The following is a 21,511-nucleotide window of genomic DNA, read 5'->3' as shown; positions in this document are numbered from 1 at the left end:
TTAAACAAAGTCATTACCTTAGCAGAGTGTTGCAGAGTCTTCTTCAAAGTGTCAGAATACCTCACTTGGGAAGGAGATCACCTTTCACAGACTGGGTTTATAGAACATTCAAAAATCTTATTTAATTCCATCCCACAGAAACATATTCCTGTGGTGGCTGCTGGATACATCCACTCAAAGAGCTTTTCTCCCACAGGTAAAAGTAGATCTATATTGTAAACCAACCTATTAGAGGACTTCAGGAAGGGAATTTCTCAGGATTTTACAAATCATGGTCTCTAGGATACTCGTGATTCCTCTAGCTAGACTCCAAATGACAAAAAGGAGATGAAATTACACTATAAAAGCTATGGACAGTCTTTCAAATACCCTGATTAAGGCCAGACTAAAATCCAAAGATCCTCTAGCTTTCCTCAAACACCTTCTTAAGAAACAGTCAGGAAATGGGTCAGGTGAGATGAGTCTTCAGCCTTGTGCGCTAGTGTAGAAGACCCTCTTGCCAACATCAATAACCCCCGATTGTCCAAACAGAGAGACCAGTGTCTGTCATCAAGATCTGAGAAAAGTTCATTTGCAGAAAAGAAACATCTGTCTAGAAATCCACTCCAAGGCCAATCAGAAGTCAATATTAAAGTTTGCAAATGCATGGCATCTCTCTATGGAAACTGACATTTCATTGTCCTCTGCAACAACAAAAGCAACTCAAACCTAAATAAACAAGCATCCACATCCTCAAGTGTGAGGATGGAACCACAAAGATCATAACTTCATCAAGCTAAGCTGCTGCAAGCCTGGACACAATACTGCCCTCTCATTCAATTGACCACAGCTATGGCCCCTAGGCTTTCTACAAAACCAGTGACAGACAAGTGTGTCCCCAAGGCCCTCACGGCAAGGAACAATACTCCAAGACTGAACTGGCTGATGTTGAGCCCCATTCCAACTGGATGGGAACCCATGTATGCTGCATAATACGGGACTCTTAGTGGGGTCTCCCAACTGCCAGTGTCCATCATCAATATTGGACAGGGTCTTCTACAATGACACACAGGGCTGAAGACTATTATCTCAGAAAGAAAAAGTCTCTCATTAGATTGCAGAAAAAAAATGTTCACTACTCCAGAGTTCAGAAGCAGGCATGCAAGGGCAACACAGTCTGCAAATGCATGCAGGCTCACTGCAGCAAATGGCACCTAATGATTCACTACAACACCTGCATCCTGAATTGAGAAGCTGGGACGAGGAGTGGCATGACTCCTACATGCGGAGAGAGTCTTAGTCACAATATCTTTAAAAGGCATACATACTAGTCTGTGGACCTAACCAAAACATCAAGACAGTAAATATTACAGAGCATGTGAAATCCCACCATAAAAGGTGTGGACAGTCTCCCTCGTACTATAAATGAGGCCAGCCTACAATCCAAAGATGATCTAGCTTTCCAACACCTTCTTAAGCAGGGATCCAGGAAATGGGTCAATTGAAATAAGAATCTTCGGCCTTGCATATCTGTGTAGACCCTTTCGCCACATCTGTATAAATCTCAATACTGTGTGTTAGCAAGGTGTCAAAATGCTGTGATCTATAAAATATATGCTGAAACAAAGATCAGACAGGAGTCAATACTGAGATACTCAATGAAAAAATCCACAAAGTTAGGAGGCTGCATGCAAAGGGCATCAGCCTTTTTCAAAGATGATTGGGGAGAATCAGAGTAGTATGCCTCTAGGCTGCTTGGAAAGCATCTGTAATGACCATCTCCTAAGAGTGGATAGATCAGGGCTAAAAAGCCAGAACCTCTGCCAGGTCATTTTGTGGTAAAGACAATAAGTCAGGTTAAGCTGCTCATCAACCTACAGGCATATTTAAGAGAAGGGGTCATAAATAGAATATGTGGATTGGTCTCATTATTCCAACAACCATCTCACACGTGACAGCATAATCAATAAGGATGAAGAGGTTATTCTTCACTATGGATTTGGAGGTGCAGATCCTCCAAAACCTTCGTAAGATAATAAAGAGGGAATACAACTACAGCTACCACTAGATGTTGACTACCAAAGACAGGAGTGTGGTGCAGACCAGCACTAGGCGTCAGGAAACTTGAGAGCAGAGCGGGATCATATACTCAAGAGCAAAGTGATGTGTAAAGCCTACTCCTTGTGTAGTGCATACTGTGACCAGTCCACCTTATGGTGGACACTCCTGCACAGTTAACTTAGGCTCCCACCAAACATCTGCCTGATATACAGGTCCCGAAAAGAGAACCATAATGAAAAATGGATGAGGCCTGTGGTTCAAAGTGGGTTTGCTAGCTAAATCCAGCAGGAGAATCACCAATAGAGTACTGCAGTTCTTTATCTGATAAGATTGCAAAACAGCCTCATGAAGTACTCCCACGGATATCTTCTCATCCTTTACGCTCCATCAAGTGAAAACCAATTTGACACAGATCCTCAATCAATGGCAAGCTCACTGCCAAAAGGTTTGGGGGAGTGGGCACAGTTTAACAGTGGATTTGTCTCAAGAAGATTTGGGCTTGGACTCGAGTGCAATTCCTTTTGGTCATGCTTTACCATATGCTTAGGGCTGCACACAGGGCACTCTCTCAGGCCTCCATGTTAGTAGTTCAATCGATGCCACCTCTGAAGTAGGCAAACAACTTTTCCTGCCTTCCACTTTTGAGTTGCCATGGTCACTCTTTGGCACATCTTAGTTCACATGCTCTTTTAAACTCTGTAGGCAATACCAGTGCAGATTTTGATTGGAAATTTGACAATTAATGGGTCATTTAGGCTTTTAGATATGTGAAAGCAAAACTACCAGCAGCAAGAACCGAGCTCCAAATTATGCCAGTGGGGAAAAAGGACTGGCAAGCTCTAGAAATGAGTATTATGAATTGGTTTCTTGTGTCATGGTAACAGCTATGTGCATGATCATATTGGAAAGCAAGACTTGGCTGAAAATAAAATGCCAAATAATCCGCTGAGCAGTAATATGACCTCAACAACCAATAAATGTGTTTGTTCCATAGGACATTCACTCAACTCTGGTGAAACACCAAAGAGGGTGTCTAATAAGGGCTTACAGCTCAGAGATTCTAAAACGTAGAGTTGACAGACACCAACATGTCTCTTCCAAGAGAAGTTTACAGCTGCCAAAGCAAAAAAATTTGAAAGAAAAAAGACCAAGCTTATCAACCATAAAGTTTAAGGTTTTAGAAAATATTAAAAGAAATTCTAGATATCAACCCAGCATAAGCCAGTGCCCTCCAAAATGTTAAAATGCACCCCAACCAGTAAATAATTGAGACCAAAGTTAAACATGTCAGAGATAGGTCAAGATCAAACGTGGTCAAGATCAAACAATTTAACCAAGTGAGATAATCTGCCAAAGTCTTTCTGCCACAATACAGACATTTTTTCACTCCGGAAAAGAATATTCTTAAGAAGCAGGGGGTCTAAATATAGTATCACCTAAACAAAATGGCCTCTAATGAGTATTCCTGCAAGGGAAAAAGGACTCTTGGCAATTCCTGTGGAGTTGGTCTCCTACGAGACCATCGCCGGGCTGGGGAGAGGGCCAGCAATGCTCGACATACTACAAGAGATGCAGGTTATGTTTTTGGAAATGTAAATGTTTAGAACAAGAGTAGAAAGCCAATGTTTATATCATAGACCTTTTCACTGTGGTCAAAAATTAACTCTCTAAAATGTCTTAGAAAGCCCTGGAAAGACTGTCCAATGAGGACCTTACTCAAAGAGGCATTCAGAATGGCTGTCAAATTATCTTAAAAGGAGAAAAAGTCTGAGGTATGCCATCTGGTACAGACATATTTCAAAGCATGAATAGCTAAGTGGCTTATGGAAAAGCCAAATAACGTAACTGTGAAAGGGTCCTTTCAAGAAACTCATTGGCTACAGAATCATGTAATTTGTCCCTTATTTTATTTTGAGGCTCCGTACATTCAGTAAGACAATCCGGAGACTGAAAGCACAAAGTGGCAAGGAAAACAGCTTCCTGTCGACCACCCAGTCCCTTTGATGGGCAAGTACAGAATAGTTATGCAAGAACTTAACATAACCATAGATGCCCTTCTCTTCCATGTTGCAGTATTCTTCACTTTAGGGAGTTGCTGCCTGCAGCACCAGACATCCAGCCAGTATACCAAAGTCTTGAATTCAGGGGTACGTGCAATGTTGCCTGTCAGAGCCATAAACTAACACTAGCTATATCTGCACGTACCCAAATCAGAACTGGTTGCCACATAATGATAGCCCCCAGGAATAAGAGTAGTAAAAGGTAATAAAAACCCTTCCCAGACGTCAGTAGTAATGAGAAGGACCCAGTTTATAATATGGGCACGGGGGGGGGGGGTTGGTGGGTGGGATTGAATACTGCAACATGGTAGAGAAGGACCTCTATAGATATGGCAAGTTCTTACACAACTATTCTATGTCCTTCTATTCACATGTTGCAGTATTCTTCACTTTGGGAAGAGTACCAAAGCTCTCTAGGTAGTGGTACGGGAGCAAGAGTCTATGAGACCCTGCAGAATAGACCTAGCAAACCGTGCTATAGCCCTGGAGATGTAATCCAATTTGTAATGCTTGGCGAAGGTATGTACAGAGGACCAAGTTGCTGCCTCCAGAAGAGACTAGTAATGAATACCTTTGAAAAAGGTTACTGAAGAGGAAGCAGCTCTGGTGGAATGGGCTTTGACAGACGAGTTCAACCGTTTCCCATGATAGGAGCAGCAAAAGGCAATAGGCTTAGAAATCAAACAGGTGATTGTCTGTTTATACATGGCCTTTCCTAGGGCCCTGGCTAAAAGGAGACTAAAAGCTGATCAGATTGCCTGAGGGATTTGGTCTCTTCTAAGTATAACCTCAGTGGTCTATGAACATCCAAGGAATGTAAGGTTCTTTCTGAGGAGTTCTGTGGCTGAGGGTAGAAGCAGGCAAGTTAATGGTCTGATTTAGGGAGATGTCTACTTTTGGCATGAAGGAGGGGTTAGTCCTTAGGGAAACCCTATCTTTATGGTAGACAAGGTAGGGAGGTGATGCCATAAGGGCTTGTTTCTCGGACACCCTCCTGGCAGAAGCGAGACCTACTAACAAGACTGTTTTCCCAGTACAAAACTTGAGAGTGGAAGAATGGGCTGGCTTCAAAGGGAGCTAATGTAAGTTTTTCCAGCACAAAGTTAAGGTCCCAGGTGGTGGAATGGGCTTATGAGGAGACCTGATATAGAGGACTCCTTTCAGAAACAGCTTGACATCTGGCCTAGAAGCCAGGGGAGAAGTCAGGGGAAGGCAAGCGCTAATGGCAGAAATCTACTTTTACTGAAGTACAAGTCAACTCTAATGCAGCAAAATTCACATGGGTAGGAAAGTGGAACAGAAGCTTTAGATGGGTCCCGTTTACTCTTACGGCACCAATTGGAGAATCTTTTCCATTTAAATTGATTTCTCCTAGTACTTGGTTTTCTGGCCTCCTGCAGAACACTGAGTACGTCTTCTGAATATAGGTGCCAGAAGGGGATCAACTATCACCCACACACAGTCAGATTGAGAAGGTGGAGGTGAATAAAGAACCACCTTGTCTTGTGAGAGTAGGTCGTAGTGGTGAGGTAACCTATGGTGATTGCCCTGGACTAGATGAAAAAGTAGGGGAAACCAATGCTGTCTTGGCCATAAGGGAGTCACCAATAGGATTTTTGGTTTGTCCTTTTGTATTTTCAGGACGACTTTGTGAATCAGTGGAAATGGGGAAGAAGGCATAAAGGAACATTCCCTCCCATAAGGAGGAAAAGGTCTCCACCTTCCAGGGTTGTGGATGGGGAAGCCTTGTCCAAAAGAGGGGCAATCTGTCTGTTCTGGGAGGAAGCAAACAGATCTGCCTGAGGAATACCCCACCTGTGAATAAAATCCAGAAACACCTCCCTGTGAAGCATCCATTTGTGAAGGGTGTTAAGGTCCAGCTCAGGGTGTCTGGCATCACGTTGTCTTCTGATTGGATACAGACTGCCTGCAAGTAAATCTGTATTGCTGCTGCCTCGGACCAGATTTGAACGCCCAGACTGCACAGAGGGTAGGATTTTGTTCCTTCCTGCTTGTTTATGTACCACAGGACTGTCATGTTGTCTGTGATGACCTGCAATGTGCCTGGCAGAAGGATCTCTTGAAAAGCCAAAATTGCCAAGTAAAGGTCCCGTAACTCTTAGATTGATGTGGTCTCTTTCTGGAATGAACCATTCCCCCTGCACCTTGTGCTGGATGTTGGTACTGTGAAGGACAGCTCCCCAACCTAAGTCTGATGCATCTGTGTAAAGATGCTGTTTGGGTGGGGAATCTTTAAGCGCACCCCTTGATTGAGGGTGATAGTAGATATTCACCAGCTGAGTTCCTTTTTTAAACGGGGAAGAGGAGGAAGATTAGCTTCCACGAGATGAATGTGTCTGTTTCAAGAATTTTTCAATACCCACTGAAACTTCCTCATGTGCATCCTGGCTAGAAGGAGCATGGGGATCAATGAAGACATGAATCACAAGATTCTCAAAAATTCTCTGGCTGACATGGATGGTAGTGGTAAGAGGGATTGGAAGATTTGTGAGAGAACTTCCACTTTCTGGGTATGGACAAAGACTGACATCAAGTCTGTTCTTATCCTGCACTCCAGAAAAACAAGGTCTTGTGATGGGGTCATTTGGGACTTTAAATGATTGACAGTGAATCCTAGAGTTTGCAGAATCCTGCAAACCCAGTTCAGGTGCAGGGTGAGAGGATCCTGGTCATCAATAGATCTAAGTAACGGTAGATTTCTATGCCCTGTAGTCTGCAGTGTGCAATGACTGGGGCTAAACATTTGGTGAATACTCTTGGGGCCATGGAAAGTCCAAAAGTTAAGTCGGAGAAGAGAAAATGTGAGGAACCCACAGAGAAATGAAGAAATTTCCTGTAAGTGGGGTGACTAGGGATATGAAGGTATGCATCCTTCAGATCCAGGGAGGCCATGAAGGCTTGTGGAGGAATGAGAGGGAGAAGATGCTGCAATGTGAGCATTTTAAAAGGTTGGCACCTTGAGAAAGAGGTTGAAGGATAGGTCAAGGACCATCCTTTCTTGGAACCAAAAACATCCTGGAGTAGAACCCCTTGGTTATTTGGTCTTCGGGTACTAGTTCTATAGTGCCCTGAGAGAGAAGTTGTGTCAGGATGGAGGGGAATAGTGAAATCTGACTAGCAGGAGGTAGTGGAACCTCCTGGAAGAGTTGAGATTCCCAACAAGTTATAAAATATCCTCTCGATGACAGAGAATACCCACCTGTCTGTGGTAATTTTCTGCCAAGAGGGTAGGGATAGGGTTAGGCGTAGGAAGAGGGGGGGATGGAGATGGGTAAGGGAAGGGAGTCGCAGCTCTATCTGGGTCTGGCTCCCTCTGAAAGGATGAGGATTGTAGAGGCGGATAAAGATCTAGGAGCAGATGGTTTCTTAGGTTGCCTTCTTCCCTTGGGATAAGAAGCAGTGGAATAGGAGGACTGCCTCTTAAAGCTGGGTTTCTGGGGGTAGTTCCTATGGAAGCAGGAAACTGGCGACACAAGTAAGTGTTTTAGATTGTGCAACTCTTTGCTATTTTTCTGCAGTGACTTAAGTAACTCTGCAGAGGCAGTTCCAAAAAGTGCTGAATTATCTAAAGGAGCATCTAACAATTTTGTTTGGACATCCAAGGGCAAAGGTTGGAGTCTCAACTATGAGAATCTCCTTAACACTGAACCAGATGCAGCCGATTTGGAAGAGACTTCAACAGCATTATGGCTACATGTGATAGTGTGTCTAGTAACCTGGAATACTGTGTTCAGAAAGGTGCCCAGTTGAGCCTTGGCTGGTGAGTCACGTGTGTCAAACGGAGTAGAGGCCTTGGTCTGGGAATCCAGGGAAAACTTGGTCATTTGAATTTGATAATTAATTGCTCTAATGGTCAAGGTGGTAGAAGTGTATACCTTCTTCCCCAACCTGTCCATGAACTTACTGTCCTTATCAGTGCAAAAAAAAAAAGGAAGAAGTAGTTGCCTTGAATATTTGTCGGCACAAACTGCAATAACAGCAGAAACTGCTGGCAGATTCTTAAAAAGGTACTGCTCCTTTGCAAACACTTTGTAAAATCTGTCTGGTCTCTTGTTAGCAGAAGGCTGTAACCCTGGGCTTTGGGAAGCAGCTGAGAAGGCATCCTGGAAAGCTGGGAGTAGAGAGGAACTGAAGATGGTGAGGACTGCGCCATATGTAGGACTTCAAAATATCTTTTGTTAGTCTCAGAGACATCTAAGGCCTCCCACTTAAAATGCTAAATAGGGAAATAGTGCCCCCAGAGGAGAAATCTTCTCCAGGGGAGTCAGGAGTGAGGGTCTCTGCTTCCTCAGGGGTAGCAAAATCCTTAGGGGATTCAATCTGGGAACAGTATGTCAGGGATTCATCTGAGGAGGAGGAGTCTTCATCAGATTCTACCTGTGAAGCAAATGTTTGGCTTGACTGGGGAATCTGGATTTAGAGTACTTGAAAAGCCTAGAATAAGGACGGAGAAAATGCTGGAGTAGGATACTGGCCTTCTGTTTTTTCTTTCGTTTCCTTTTTAAAGGAGTAGGTACAGAAGGAGACCTGGATGCTGACATAATAATGGATGGTAAGGCGGTAGAAGGCCCCTCCAACACCACGAGCTGTGGTACCCCCTCACTAATCAGGAGCTGATGGTTGTAAAGCCTCAGCGGACGTACTCTAAATACCCGCTGCACTGGCTCCCATTTCAGTTCCTGGTAACAGAGCGGTATCCGAAGTCCAGAGAGATCCTGGACTAACATATACTTCGAAGACATCCCCAGATTTCCAAGGCGCAACTAGGATGTCAGGCCCAACTTTTTTAACCCTCTTCCAAGGCGGCTTATCAGAGGTTACCACTCCACCTTCCATCTCAGATGTCAACTGAAGTCGCAGATTCTTTAAATAAAGGGTGTCCAACCTTTTGGCTTGTCGGGACCGCAATGAGTGAACAGAAATTGTCTTGGGGCTGCATATAAAATATATCATATAGTTAACTCTTTCGCTGCGGTGACCAAACTTGACCTCCTATCTTAACCTTATAGCTGTGCCAGTGGGGAATATTCTTGGGGATCTGGAGAAAGAGGGAGAAACCAGCCCCCAGACTGACTGATCTCTCCGTGTGCTCTTTAGGGAAATTGTACTTTACAGTGTGTGTACTTGTCATCCTCCCAATGTGCACGTCCCTCACTGTTGATAGTGGTGAGGATGGAGGCTCCTTGATTACTGGGCAAGTGCAGGGGTGTCACACCTTCATTTTCACTATTTTATTTTGCATGAGCAGCGGAGCCACTGCTGTCTTAGTCTAAATCAACTTCTGGAATTGCAGTCCTGTGCAGAAGATGAAAATAAACAGGTGCTTTGACTCCATTTTGCACCTAGTAACCAAGAAAATACACTTATTCTACTGAACTTACAACTGCTTAGCTATGTAAATCAGTTTGTGTGGTTTCTCAGATTTTTTCTGCATTTTACATACTTTTCGTTGAATTTCTAAAAACTGAAGCCGTTTTACAATCAAAAAGGTGAAAAATTACCCATGATTCGAACAGTCAGCAGAAGCACAGACAAATTAATCCAAGTAGGAGATTACCAGTAACTAGGGGGAACAGCTTGCAAAGTGGCACACTTAAATCATGGTTACATCATATGCATGTGATGCAGACACAATCATCTCCAAGACAGAATTCTTAAAGCTTCAGTCAGATTCCAAAAAATATAAGTAAATACACACAAAATAAAAATAATGAATTCACTGTATCTGGAAACAGGCTATGCAATGTGGAAAGGCAGCCTAGATGGAAGGCTTGTTTGCAGACTAACAGCAGACTGTAACTACAGAGCTCAAAGTGCAACAGCTGAATTTTAATGCAAAGAAGCTGTACAAATATTCCTAATTTTTCCACTGGAGAAGGGGCTAGGGGCATTAACCATCTCCAAACAGCAATGGGAACTCGGATAATCATAACAGATGATCTCTGAGAAGCCAAATAGTGTGTCAGAAGTTTGGCAGGGGTGGGGGGATAAGACAAGTTACACTTATGTAAAAACAGCAATACTAATAGTGTTTCCAGCTGCACAAATCATAAGACTTCATCAGAAATGATTTTCTTAATGAAGAAGAGCAATGTAATTAGCATAGTTACTAATTCTGGCTAACTGAACTTCAAGACATTAAAATCTAGCCAATGATCACTTTGATGACCTGATCTAGACATACACATCATCTCAAAATTTGAGACTCTACCAAGAGCCCAAATAACCCACATGATGCAATTTAATTATACATTTTAACTTGCTTTGCATAAAATTACTGAAAAGATCCTCGTAATGAAGGAACATAGGGCTTGGTGTACAACAAAGAAATGAGTGAATCCTATTCTCAGTGTACCAAAAGATTTCATTACTACATTAAGGAACTTTCTTCCACTTTAGCAATTGCAAGCATTAAAAATGTGACTTCAAAGCAGTGCCAGGTGCGGGGGCACTACAAGGATTCACTGCAGACAAACAAAGGCCATCTAATGAGCACTTCCCCTGAGCTATTTCCAAAAAACAGCATAGTGCTCAAAAGGAAACATTACTGAACACAGGAACTACACCACCACGTTTCTGCAAACTGTGGCCCACTCTGTCACTTGGCTCAATCAAAACTGCATGTTGTCACATCTCACAGATGCCAGACAGATCAGAAAACCATTCATTCTTATCCCACACGTGATACTTTTGAGTCAAGTTCTGATACTGCCACTAAACTGTACCATTATAAGGGCACTACACTCCTGATGTACCATCTGTTGGAAAAGGATTAAACTGAGCTCTCATCTGCTTAAATTAGTAGTGAAATAGTTTCAGGTTAAGACCCCCAAAGAATTTAACAGTAAAGGAATTTATCAAAGCAGTTTACAACATACAGAAAAATAATTTAACAGAAATCATTCCATTACAAAAGTCAACACGGACAAAATGCAAATCTAACTTTAGTTGTATAAAATTCAAGCACACCCCTCAAGCTGCAACTTCAGCAAAGTTATACATATGCAAGCGAGTGAGCTAGCCTTCACTTTACAACCATAGGTTGCTGAATAGATTCAAATGAAGTTCATTAACAAAGAGCATCAGAAATGAAACAAATGCAAACTCTCTGCACTTTTAACCTGGTATGAAGGGTCTAAAGATCCCTCCCCAGCTGTATAAACACCATCAAGTTTCTGCTGCACAGAGATCACAACAGACTTAGTGATACCAATATGGTCAACTGAAAAAAGGAATGGTTCAATGAGATGAACCACTTGATATAGCTTCTTAGACCACTGCTGCCCATCAAGTGAAGGAAAGCTCTCAGACAAACAAATGAACAAATAAATAGGTGACTGGATGTATAAGGCAATAACAACCAAAATATGATATTCTACTTTTCTTTTTTTCTTATACAAGATCCGGGAGATGAACGATTCATGACCCATGAAGTGGAAAACTGATTATTAGAGGCTTAATGGTTATGTTACAACTTTGCTGTAATTATTTCCCAAGTTTTGGTAGCATGGTATAAAAAATAACAGCAGGATTTTATTTTATTTGGTTCTTACTTACCTATTAATACAGTTAGGAGGTGCTATCCCTTTTAAAGGCAACGACTAATCCTTCTTTTTAAGCGCAAACACAGATATTACCCTTTGGTGTGAAAAAACTTAATGGAAATGGTGCTTTGGCACATGCACACACCAACATTGAGGTTAAAGGTCACAAGTGCAGAAAAAAACTGAATTTGGACAAAGGGTCACGAGCACCATGGAAGAGCTCTGAGGGCCGCATGCAGCCCGCAGGTCTCAGGTTGGACACATCTGTTCTAAATAAAGGTTTAGAGCCGACAAACGGCTTCTCAGGGTTTTGGGGACAAAGGATTGATGAATCTCACAAGACTTGTAGTTGTGAGCTGCCCCAAAGCAGAATAAACACTTATCGTGCGTATCATTGTGTGGAATTTATCTTCCACAAGTGCACTGTCCCTTTCTAGATGACATGTCTGAAACAGGTAAGAAATAATCAAAAAACTGACAAGGGTACTTATCTGAATGCAGACAGCCTGAAACGATAGTAGAGAACAGATGGCAAAAATTGAACAAACACTGGATAACTGGAGCTGGCGATCGGACATCTGAAACGCAATGCAGCAGAAAAGTTCTGATTTGGGTATGTGCAGAAGTCACAGATATAGCCGGTGTCAGTTTATGGCTGTGACAGGCAACCTCGCACATTAACCTGAATTCAAGACTTTGGTATGCTAGCCGGAAAACTGCAACATGAGAATAGGACATCTGTGCCTTACAAACTTACAATTGCAGTTTTGATCCCTCACTAGCTGAGGAAGATAATATTAGGGGAGCTGAGGCCAAAAAAGTCAAAGACAATGAAAGAGAAGGCAAGAATTTCTAACATTTGAATCTTTACATCTTCCTATCTCGGACCACATGTCGGATATCAAGTGACAAACATTCCAACCAATTGCTGTGTTGACAACCAAACAAGGCTATCATACTTGTTTCAAGTAAGATATAGCCTTAAGCACCTCAAACCTTCTTCTGTGGGTCATGGACTGAAGTACTGATATTTGTGACAGTACTTGACATTCTGTGCCTCTGCCATTCAGTGCTAGCATCTATGTGGGTTTTGGCTTGGGATGTTAAAACCAAAGGAACAAAAATGTTCTGGCACTGAACATGGAAACTTTCCAAAGATTAAGACTGAGATCTGAAAGTGTAAAAGGTAGATACAACATGAAGAATACACGGACTGGGAGTGTCATGCTAGCTTACAACATAACATGATAACGTGCAATGGTATATGGTACATGCTAAAGAGATTTTTCAGAACCGTGCCACAATGGGAACATCAAAAGTGGAAGTCCTGAGAGTTAACTACTACAGAAGGAAAACTTGGAGCTTAATGTTTTTTCTTTGATCCAAGGTTTCTCAAACCAATGGAATATTTAAGTATTACCTCTTAAGTATTTCATCACTCCTTTGCCTTTATAATAATTCAAGCATTTCCAAAGACGACTACTGATGTACTTAAACCCTTTTCCTATACTCAACATTTGTACTACAATACTGAATTGCTAATTATGTCAATTACTATGATTAACCTCTGCTACTAACCAGGTTATCATGGCAACCTACTACTGTAAAGGAGTAATCTAAAATTCAGTCTATGATGAATTTATGCAAAGGAAGAGAATGCAGTCACCTTGATCAACTTTTCACACGCAGCACATTGTAAGGAATGAAGTAGAAATTGACATACTTACTTGGGCTTAATAGGATCAAATGGAATTTCCTCCAGGAGATCATAGATGTAATTGTTATAAATTTCTATGTAGGAAACAAACACACTGTAAACACTATCTTCATCGACATCTTCAGCTTTACAGTGATCCTGTACGTTGATCATATCAGCAAATTCAGGATCTATCTTATTCCTGCCAAATAATGAACAAAAATGTCAGCTTCAAAAACAAAACAGATAAGCATGTTAAAACTGGCTCAAGTTACTTGAGATGAAGCTTACCTTTGCAATACAGGAATATGCTTCTGCACTATACCAGTTTATTCACTCATTCAAAACACGCTGACTTCAGGATACTCACTGCTGAGTTTTCAGCATAAATAATGACTGCACACATGCTTTCAGCAATAAATGGTCTTCAGTGGAAGATCTAACTTCTAATAATTCTAGTGTGAAATAGTGATCTGAGTTAACATCACATATGCAAATACAAACTCAAATATTGATCACATTAAATGAAGGTTTTTCTTGCAAGATTTTCCTTCTTGGATAAGTCAAGATGCACTTCCAAATGAATTGCAAAATAATACTGACAACTTATTGTACACCAAAAGGAGCAAAACTATGAAAATACAAAATGAACTGGACAACCGGGAAAAGTAAAAATTTATTGAGCGCTTTCATCAGTTTTTAACTACGACTTCTTCAGAATAAAATCAAGTTACACACTGAGTCTTATATAACCAGTGCAATAAATCAATTAAAGAAAACTGTAAAAAGTACATCCACTTTTAAAAGGTACAGGCTCCCTTAATGCATTTTACTAGCAAGTCATGTAAATTTTGACCATAGGTGTTCTATCTCTTTATAACTATTTTCATAACCAAGAACAAAGAAAATCAATAGCATTCTTGTCATGGTTGTAAAAACATGGAATATTTAAATGCAGAAATCTGCTTTTAATTAAAAAAAACTTCTAAGTGAAACAATATCAGTAAGCCCTGGGCTAGTTGTGGCATTGACCCTCAATTGCCATAATAGTTCTTTATACTCCAGTAAATAGTCGAAAGGGCCACCCCCTTTCATCTATGATGATCTGTTCAAGAACTATAAAACTTGAAATAGTGACCTGGGTGAAGGTTGCTATGTTTGGCTAATGCATTTGTAATGTTACATTTATCTAAATCATAAATATGTTGATAAATGCGAGTTCTAAAAGCATTTTTGTTTTTACCGATATAGAAGCACATACAAGTCTGACAAATGCTGGCATAAATGACTTTTTTACTACCACAATTATATTTGTGAAATAATCTAACCCATCCATAACCTTTGAGTAAAAACCTGTCTCCCTCTAATATGTGCTTATACTGTGTGCACTGCCCACATTTAGTCATTTTTCCCAGTCTACCGGTGGTACTACTAAGTGGATTTCTTTCAAGGATATTCTTGATGCTGGGGTCCTTTTTGTAAACCACTACGGGGACTTCACCAACCTTCAGACCTATGCTTTCATCACTGTTGAGGATAAACCAGTTTTTGAAAACAATGTCCCGAATCAGTGGGAACTGTGGAGTTTATGTGAGGATGAGCCCATTGTGAAAACGACCAGTATGGTTGTTACATGTTCTCCAACGGTGCACACAATCTGGTAATATCAATTCCTAGTAAGGGATAGAAATGTCCCTCTAATTTCTTTTTAGTAACTTCTTCCATCAAAGGTGTAACAAATTTTTTTCGGATATCCTCTTCTTAAAAGCATACTCAATAAAACATCCCTTTCCTTCTGGAAATCTTCCATCCTGCTAACCATGTGGGCTAATCTCACCTCCTAGCCTTTGACTAAGGATCTTTTTTGATGCACAGGGTGCCCACTCTTAAAATGGAGAAGGGAGTTCAAGTATGTAGGTTTGCGATAAATGGTGGAGAAGAATACGCTATTGATGTACTCTTTGCCAATTCTGATGTCTAAATAACTAATGGAGTCAGAATTCGTTTCCATGGAGAATTTAAGGAATGTAGTGCTCGAACTGAGGAACAGTAAGAATTCATGCAACTGGTCACGGTCTCCATCCCAGAAAATGAGGAGGTCATCCAGGTAACTACCGTAAAACTTACAATGGGACATCCCTGAAGATGAAAAAACATGACAGTTCCCACAGAGTCAGAACAATGTTGGCAAAAACTGGTGCACACACTGCCCCCATAGCTACCCCTGTGGTTTAAATAAATGACCTTCGTAAATCAAAAAACTGTTCTCCAACACAAGTTCCATTAATGTCCTTAATGTAAGTATTTTGGTGTGTGAAAACTTGGTCTGTTGACAAGTCATAAAACATTTCAATGCCTTCTTTGTGGGAAATGACACTAAATAAGTCCTTGACATCAATAGTAGTAAAAATGATATCACTGAAATATTCCTGTTTGATTTTTTTTTCAAACAATCCCATGAGTCTCTGATGATATGAGAAAAATACCCCAGACAGTTCTTTAACTGGAGGTCTATATATTTGGCTATAGTTAAAGTCTTGGACCATTTTGCGTCCACAATAGGTCTAAAAGGTGGATTCAAGATGTTCTTATGAATCTTAGGTATCCCAGATATTGTTGGGATCCTGGGGTTGTTTTGTGTACAATAGTTAACTTCTACTTCTGATATCTGGTCATTCAAAAGTAGATCCATAAGAACCATGTCCATACATCTGTATGCAATGTTAAGCTCATTACAGGAAATCTGCTGGTACCCTTCCCCAAATAAATGTCCTAACATGTTTTCTATATACCTGTCCTGATCCATGACCACAAGACCACCTCCCTTGTCTGGTTTCATGACTCGAATGGCTTAAGAGTGCTTTGGAGCCTTTGGAGTGTCTGGGTTTGACCCAAGTGGCTCTAGTGGGTACTGGAAAGGACAGATTCTTACTAGGCCAGTGCCTACTGAACCTGGGTGGCTGCACTTGTAGGAAATCTTTTACAATTTGCATAGATTTAGCTTTGTCTTCCATCTTTTTCAAAACAACTTCTGCTTTATTACCAAATAGACTGTCCTGTTGTAAAGGAGCATCCAACAATTTTGCTTTAACATGATCAGGCAGATTTTGCTCCTTGACCCAAGCATACCTTCTCATCACAGATCCAGTTACAGCGACCCTGCAAGAGGCCTCCAAGAAATCAAAACCACATTGAAAGTATGCTTTCCAACTTGTTCAGCTGAATGCAATAAATCCCGTAACTCTATTTTCCACACAGTCAGAAATCAACATAATTTTCTGTTTAAGTAAGCCCATGACATGCTGCGGATATGTAAGCATACGAAATTGACAGTTTAAAGCCCTGATTGCCAGGGTTGCAGACGTGTAAACCTTCTTACCACATCTATCCAGCGCCCTGAAGTCTTTATCAGAAGGGATAGGATTTTTAGCAGTACAAGCCTTCACACCCTGGGGACCCTGAGAAATTGTTTCAGGGTCAGCAGTAGGGTTTTTAAAAATGAATTTGTGGGCGTCAGGAACCCTGTAATATCTGTCTGGCTTACTAGGAGCCAGAGGCAGGGAATCAGGAGCTATGCTGGATTCTGAAAAAACATTAACAACGTCTAGAACAGGAGGTACAGCCAAAGGCCTATGCTGAGGAAGAATGAAATCCCTAAGCCTCTTTAGATTCTGAAAAATCCTGACTCTCCCAATGAAAATGTTCCCTTAAGGTATGCAAAGTTTCTCCAAAAGAAAAATCCTCAGGAGAAGCAGAAGGGATGGATTCTTCTGCATCAGAATCCTCATAAGGTGGACTAGATAATTCATGATCAGAAGAGAAATCAGAAGAAATGGAAACCTGATCTGAAGATTCATAATCAGTGCTTTGCCTAGGAGGGGGTTGGGAACCTCTGATCAAGGTAATTAAATCCTCAGCCATTTTGATAATTTGTTTTTTAGGCATAGGGGCCTGTGCACGTGGCCTAAGCGTCGTTTTTTTAGACAAAGATGGATTTGGCCTTGTTTTGAAGATGGAGTCTGTTTAATATACAAATCTTTAGGCCTGAAAATACCCTCAGAAGCCGGTGCCTGCTCAGCGGCTCCGGACCCATCTAAGGTAGAGACATCCACGGGTTCAATACTTAAAAGTGTCTCGTCGCATACCGGACTCCGAATGGGTCTCAGTAGAGGCCTGCGAATCAAAAGTAGCGGGTATCAGGGGCTGCGAAAGTGCCTCCCTGAGTACCAGAGAACGGCTTAGGAGAAGCTTAGTCGGTTTTGGACCTAGACGGTCTGTCTCTGTCTTTTTCTTTGTGTTTGTTGTGAATTCCGGTAGTTGGATTGCCAACAGACGACATTTCAGGATAGTTAAATCTTGAGCAAAAATATTTCGATGCAAAAATATACCGACGCTTAATAGTGCGTTGATTAAATTTAGCACAAAACCGACAGCAAGGCATGTTGTGGTCAGGCCCTAGGCAAGGAATACAGTACAAATGAAAATCCTTATGAGGTAATTTGCTTCCCACAAGTAATGCAATTATTGACTTTTACTGACATCAGTAAGGCGCAAGAAAAAGTTTCCCCAAGGGGGTTACATAGCTTTAGGTTGAGGACTTCAGTTCTGAAACTCGAAAACTAAATTTCAGGAGTCAGCCGACCGGTACTTGCGAACTTGCTTCTGCTTCGGGCACCACGTGGCAAGAAAAACTGATGAAAATGGTGTCGGCTGCATGTTTTATACCCCTGACGACCTGACGTCATGGAAGAAGGGACAGCAACCAATGCAGGACCCAAGACTTTGTTAAATCAGGCCGGATTGAGGGCAACCTACCAGCAGATTACCCAAATGTAATGACTGCAACAGTGAAACATGAAGAACATCTTAAACTTCTTGACTGACAGGTTCAGCTCGCTGAGGTCCAAGGTGGGATGCAGGTCCCCTGTCTTTTCTCGCACCAAAAAGAAGCGAGAGTAAATTCCGGATCCTCGTTGTCCTGTTGGGACCACTTGGATGGCTCTTTTTTGAAGAAAGTCTTGATCAAGATAGGCCAATTCCCTTTGGTAGGGTGTAAAGTCTGGGGAAGATTTTGGAAAAGTAGGGGGCTGGAAGTAGGGTATTTAAAAAAAACCTGAAGTGATCTTTAGATACCCACTGATCTGAGGTGACACTTGTCCAGGCTAGTGGGTGAAGGGAGAGTCATCCCCCAACTGCCTCCTGGCCCTGACGGCCAGGAAGTGCCTCAGGAGTGCTGAGTTGGCATCTGTGAATAAGGCTCCTGGGAGGCCTGGTTCTCCGGATCTCCTCCGCCTCTAAGGCAACGTCTGCCATTGAATCCCATTCACCGGTTGGTAGACCAGGATTCCTGTGGAGCATCTTTGAAGGAGGATTGAATCGTGTGGAGCCAAAGTCTCTTACTACCCCTCTGATTCTTGGAAAAAGATCACTGGGAAGTAGAAAACTTGATCCCGACCAATGGCAGAATCTTCCCCTCCTGATCACTGCAGGTCAATGTCTCTGACGGAAGGGTCAAAACAAGGCTGACCTGTTGAAAGTATTGTTAGAAAAAGATGCCTTAAAAAGTTCCACAAACCCACAAAGGCAAAGCCAGGTATGCTTGATAACGGCGGTGCCTGTGCCTGCCACTCAACAGGTGAACTCCACTGCACTGGAGATCAACATCATTGAAGCGTTAGCAAGGGAAGTTAGAGTAGAAAGCTGAAGGGAGATGAACTTGAGACTTTCTGGAGGCAGTAACTCTGAAAGGAAGTGGAGAGTTCCAAAACTAAATCCCTTTGCAGCTGGGTGAAACGTGCCATGTAATTGTCACTCTCACTACAAAGATCGCTGAGGAAAAAACCTGCTTTCCGAAACGGTCACCCAAGACTCCCTGTTTGGGGAATGGACCATGGAGCTCTATTCAGCGAGCTCCTCCTTAGTAGCTGCGGCAACCATGATGGCTACAACAGGGATGCCTTTACTTCGAGAAAGTTTTATCTGTTGTAGGACTAAGAAATTTGTCTACCTTTTTGGGAACAGGTTCCACTGTGCCCGGTTCCTTCCACACCCTGCCAGCAATAAGTTGTAAGAGCTCATCAGCAGGAGGGATGGCACCCAGTAGAAGATGGGTCCAACCCAAAAACCTTCAGGAACACGGATTCCTCTTAAGATGGAGTGGGGGAAGACCAACTGGCTCTTTGATTTAGGATCTCGAGAATGTCCCTGAAGGGGACTTCCTCAGACAAAGTCTAAGGGACCCATCTCCCTCCTCAAAATCCATGTCTTCAGTGAAGGACTCTCTCTACGAACGTCCAAGTGCCTCTTCTTGCACGTCCTCTTCTGAGGGGGTCCTTCATGGTAGGCTCTGGGGAGGACTCAGAAGAAGCAGGGACCCAAGCAGGGATAACGTCAGTCTGAAAGCACTCATGGAAGGGCTGACCCTGGAAGGATGATGTAGGCTAGTCATCCAAGTCAAGAGGGGCTAGGGAGTACTTAGAGTCAAAGGAGAGTTAACTGCCCATCCGGAAAAGGTCCTCTCTACCACCTTGAAGGCCGATGGGTTGGACAAAACCCTGCTCTCCTTCCCCATGGCCAGAGTTGTACAGGAAGGAAGGAAGGGACTCCGGACCCAGCGCCGTCTCCAGATATCGGAGACCCCTGAAGGCGAGGCAATGGTACAAAAACTCCTGGCCCAACCCCAACCCCAACCCACCAGCAACCTGCATAGACCTCGCAGGGCCGAGGCACAGCCAGTTCCGAGGGCACCGGGACACAGGCCACCGGGGACTTTGACAATATCGGTAAGGGGGGATGTGAGACACCAACGGCTTCTCACAGGAATGCTCTGATCCTGGAAATCCAAACCCAGGGGAGGGGGGTGTCAGACGAATTGAGCAGAGTCCCTTCGATGGAGTAGATCCCATGGGTAATTGAGCAGGGAATGTTAAACCCAACTCAATCAGCCTCATTTCTTTTTTTTTTTTTGCAATGGAATCCCTCGAGGAAGAGGAGGTCTTCCTTTTAGGATCCAGAGGGGCTTTAGAGAGGGAATAGGGGCTAGTGGTTCATCTTTAGCAAGTCTACTGAGCAGGAGTTTAGGCCTGCAATCCTATGATAGCCCGGAGGTTGAATGTGGCACAAATGTCACATTAAACCTCCAGGTGGTTCTCTCCTAAACAGTAAAAACACTCCTCATGCGAGTTAGAAAGGGGCATTTTCCAAAACCACGAGAAGCATCTTTTAAAGCCCAAGGGCTTATCAGACATCACACACACTGGGGGGGGGGGTGAGAAGGGGATAGCTAAGGAAACCAGGAAGGAAGGAAATGTAGCCATGTAAATCTCCTTAAAACAGCACCAGTGGCCATTGCTCTCCAAGTATAAACATGGTCATACACACTAAAAACAATGAGTAGTGACTTGTGCAACAGAAGAAACTAAGTTATTTAAAGCATATTTTTCGACATAAAAAAAAAAAAAGCAAAACCAAACACTAAATTGACTGTACTTACTTGGCAGATGGGGTCTTGTCAACAGCAGTAGGCAGGTTGGCTCTCTTCTGCCTTTCTAAAAGTGCATCAACATCTGTTTGTACATACATATTATTCTTATCATCTGTCTTAAAAACCTGTGGGGAATGGAATAAGATTTAGATAGCAATTTATACATGAAATGTTAAAGAAACAGTCAGTCAAATGTAGGGTTCATACATACATGCATTTCTGTGCATGTGTGCAAATTTGCTCATACACACGTATGCATTCATATGCTTCAATGTCTGTGCATTTATATAATGTGCATACTCGTGTATTTATATAGAGATATAGAGAGATAGATAGATAGATATATAGATAGATATATATATATATAGATAGATATATCGATATATATATATATATAGATATATATATATAGATATATATATATATATAGATATATATATATATATAGATATATATATATATATATATATATATATATATATATATATATATATAGATATAGATATATATATATATATATATATAGATATATATATATATATATATATATATATATATATATATATATAGATATATATATATATATATATATATATATATATATATATATATATATATATATATATATATATATATATATATATATATATATATATATATATATATC

At 41.7% G+C, this 21,511-nt stretch overlaps 1 protein-coding gene across 1 annotated transcript in view; it reads right to left on the bottom strand.

Annotated features, from left to right (window-relative positions):
- Positions 1-21,511, bottom strand: part of KIF23 (kinesin family member 23) — a 1,082,389-nt gene that overhangs the window by 801,914 nt on the left and 258,964 nt on the right. Inside the window, exons 6-7 of the mRNA XM_044076375.1 lie at positions 20,854-20,969; positions 13,393-13,563 (exon numbers count right to left, since the gene is read on the bottom strand). Coding sequence (XP_043932310.1) covers positions 13,393-13,563; positions 20,854-20,969 — 287 coding nt within the window. The remainder of the gene's footprint in view (positions 1-13,392; positions 13,564-20,853; positions 20,970-21,511) is intronic.

Source organism: Protopterus annectens, chromosome 7.part0 (assembly GCF_019279795.1).
Source record: "Protopterus annectens isolate FY-2018-M chromosome 7.part0, PAN1.0, whole genome shotgun sequence".
In the NCBI taxonomy this organism is placed as follows: Eukaryota; Metazoa; Chordata; order Ceratodontiformes; family Protopteridae; genus Protopterus; species Protopterus annectens.
This window is presented reverse-complemented; position numbering and strand designations above follow the sequence as displayed.